The sequence below is a fragment of the Sinocyclocheilus rhinocerous genome, unplaced genomic scaffold (genome assembly GCF_001515625.1).
Source record: "Sinocyclocheilus rhinocerous isolate Xijiao unplaced genomic scaffold, SAMN03320098_v1.1 C36942713, whole genome shotgun sequence".
Classification (NCBI taxonomy): Eukaryota; Metazoa; Chordata; class Actinopteri; order Cypriniformes; family Cyprinidae; genus Sinocyclocheilus; species Sinocyclocheilus rhinocerous.
The window spans coordinates 1-2,613 of NW_015787109.1; the positions used below are offsets into that span (position 1 = coordinate 1).

Here is a 2,613-nt window from a genome sequence, read left to right on the forward strand (position 1 = left end):
AGAGAATACAGAATACGACGAGTCATTTAGAAGTTACAGTGGCCTCAAAAATTATTTGGACATCACAATTTCTGATGTCATAGTACAGTAGGGGCATGCAATATGTATCGTTTACAATAATATCCTAATTGTTGTTTTGACAATGTGATAGCTGACATTATCAAGTATGTCTCTCACTTTGCAAAAACAAAAAGACGCGCATTGAGGGTACAACAGTTAAGTAAATAAGAAGAGAATATTGTTTTTATTATTCTGTTTTGCCAATGAAAATGGTCCCAAACAAAGCAGCAGTAGAACCGTTATGCATCTCCAAGCAAAACAGTGTTTCATTCCTATATGAATCAGCGTTTCTGAACGAATCAATGATCCATTCATTAAGATAGACAATCGCTTTGTTCATGAATGAATTAGCCTTTGAACAAATTGGTTTAGTAAATGAATCATGACTCACTTATTAAGACAGAGACTTGCTGCCACCTACTGGCAGTTTTAGGTTAAAATATTTAAAGTATTTCATTTAAAAAAAAAAAAAGCTCAATATTCAAAATGTTATTTTAAAAACATTAATCTCATAGTAATATTTATGCAATTGTAATTGCAGTGTAAATACTGCTTAATGCTGCTTCAGATGCAGCTTCTGTGCTGCTTCTATAATGGAAAAATTGGTTTTGTTGATATTGATTTCTTTTGTTTGGTAACAGTCTATAGCTTAGACTTCTTATTCTATTTGAATAAATGTAAAAATTTGACACAAAAGATGATGCATAGATCTAATAAGGATAGAAAATGCCCTTATAATGGTAAAATTGCCTCTGAAAATCAGTTTAAGGGCAAATATATTTCTATGTCATGCATTAGATATTAAAGCTAGTGGGTAAACAATTAATGATTGAGCTTTTCTCAGAACTAACATCATTTTTTTAATGATTCATGCACAGTTACGCCAAGGACATTTATGCAGGAAGTGAATGAGTTTTAATTTCATGCTTTGCTCACAGATTCAACATTCCCAGTTGTTGTCAGGATGCACAAGCGTTCTCTCGTGCTGTTTCTGATGCCCGCTGTGTCTTTGATATGGCGGTGAGTCATCACTCATGCAGTCATGGATCGAATTTTGATCTGATTGTGCCATGGGCTTCCCTACTGAGACAGAGGGAATGATCTTTATTTATCTAAATGTCACTTTCAGTATTTATTTCCCCCTCGGTAACGTGTTAGAAATTAATTTGATTTTAGGAGGAGCTCGGCTTTGAGATGAGTATTCTGGACGTCGGAGGTGGCTTTGATGGAAGTGAGGCGCAGTTAGACGAGGTACTGTATTCTGCTGTACATTTCTAAGATTGTTTTTGCATTTCTATGCCCCACTCCCCCCGAGCTTCTGGTGTTGTTTTTTTGTGCACAGGTCAACCAGACGCTGAAACCCATGCTGGACATGTATTTCCCTCTTTCGACCGGATTGACGATCATCGCTGAACCCGGAGCTTATTATGTGTCATCTGCCTTCACGCTGGCCGTGAATATAATCGCCAAGAAAACAGTGGCTCGTGATTTCAGTGGTCAACCACACAGTGAGTGCTAGTCGTCATATGTTCATAATCGTCAAAACACTTTATTTTTTGTGTTTTATGTTACGTGTATATATATATATATATATATATATATATACGTATTGTATAAACTTTTATTTTGCAATATTGCCAAGCCTTACTGTACATATTAAATAAAATCCCACTGCATGTCTAATAGGTGTTACACTGATCATAATGTGTTTATTGAACTCATGTTTGTGTTTTTTCAGATGCACTGTCTGCAAACGATGAGCCTGAGTTTCTCTACTACATGAACGATGGGGTTTATGGGTCTTTTGCCAGTAAGCTGCTGTGTGAAGATTCAATATCGATGCCTTTGGCACACAAGGTAAATATTTCTCTTTTTCTCTTAAAAATTTTTAGAAATGTGATCCAATGTATAAACATCAGCAAACATTTACAGATAACTTTTTTTTAATATGCATAAAAAAACATTTCAAAATACGTTTCATGCATGCAATGGTTTTAGTAGATCTCTTTTATAGTGAACGTGTTAATAATTACTAAACCGAAATTCATTTTGATGTTGTTTTTTGTCAGTGAGTTTTACATTTCTAAGAAAGATTTTTAAATATTAAAGATGTGAAACGTCTACGCAAAATAGTAAAGAAATGTGTAAATAGATAATACTTCACTAAAGCTCAAAAAATATAACTCCAACAAATAGATAAGCTCACACACATAATAGTAGCAAAGTTGCTCACAATATGCTTTTATTCAGAGGCCAAAACACCAGTGTGACACTGACGATGTGAATGGAAAACATTTTGTCCTTGCACGGAGCACTTTTTTGGCCTCTGAATAAAAGCACATTGTAAGATAGTGTTCTACAGTTATGTGTGTGAGCTTCTCCTCTCGTTGGACAAAGAAAGACTTCAAAAGATTTGAATGTCATCTTTTGTGATTGAGCCCATCACAGGCTGTTAAACTGATGCTCTCAGTGATCATGTGGTATGTGGTGTTTTGTCAGGAGGTGAGTGCAGAAGAGCCGCTGTTCTCCAGCAGTCTGTGGGGTCCGTCTGCT

The 2,613-nt window shown here is 35.5% G+C and overlaps 1 protein-coding gene across 1 annotated transcript; it reads left to right on the plus strand.

Moving 5' to 3' along the window:
* Positions 1-628: 628 nt before the first annotated feature.
* LOC107736785 (antizyme inhibitor 1-like) lies at positions 629-2,610 on the plus strand (the record flags this gene model as incomplete). Its single annotated transcript, XM_016548135.1, has 5 exons — positions 629-1,080; positions 1,237-1,311; positions 1,403-1,568; positions 1,799-1,917; positions 2,560-2,610. Coding segments are annotated over exons 1-5 (417 nt in total), but the record flags the coding sequence as incomplete, so codon positions are not given.
* Positions 2,611-2,613: the final 3 nt, after the last annotated feature.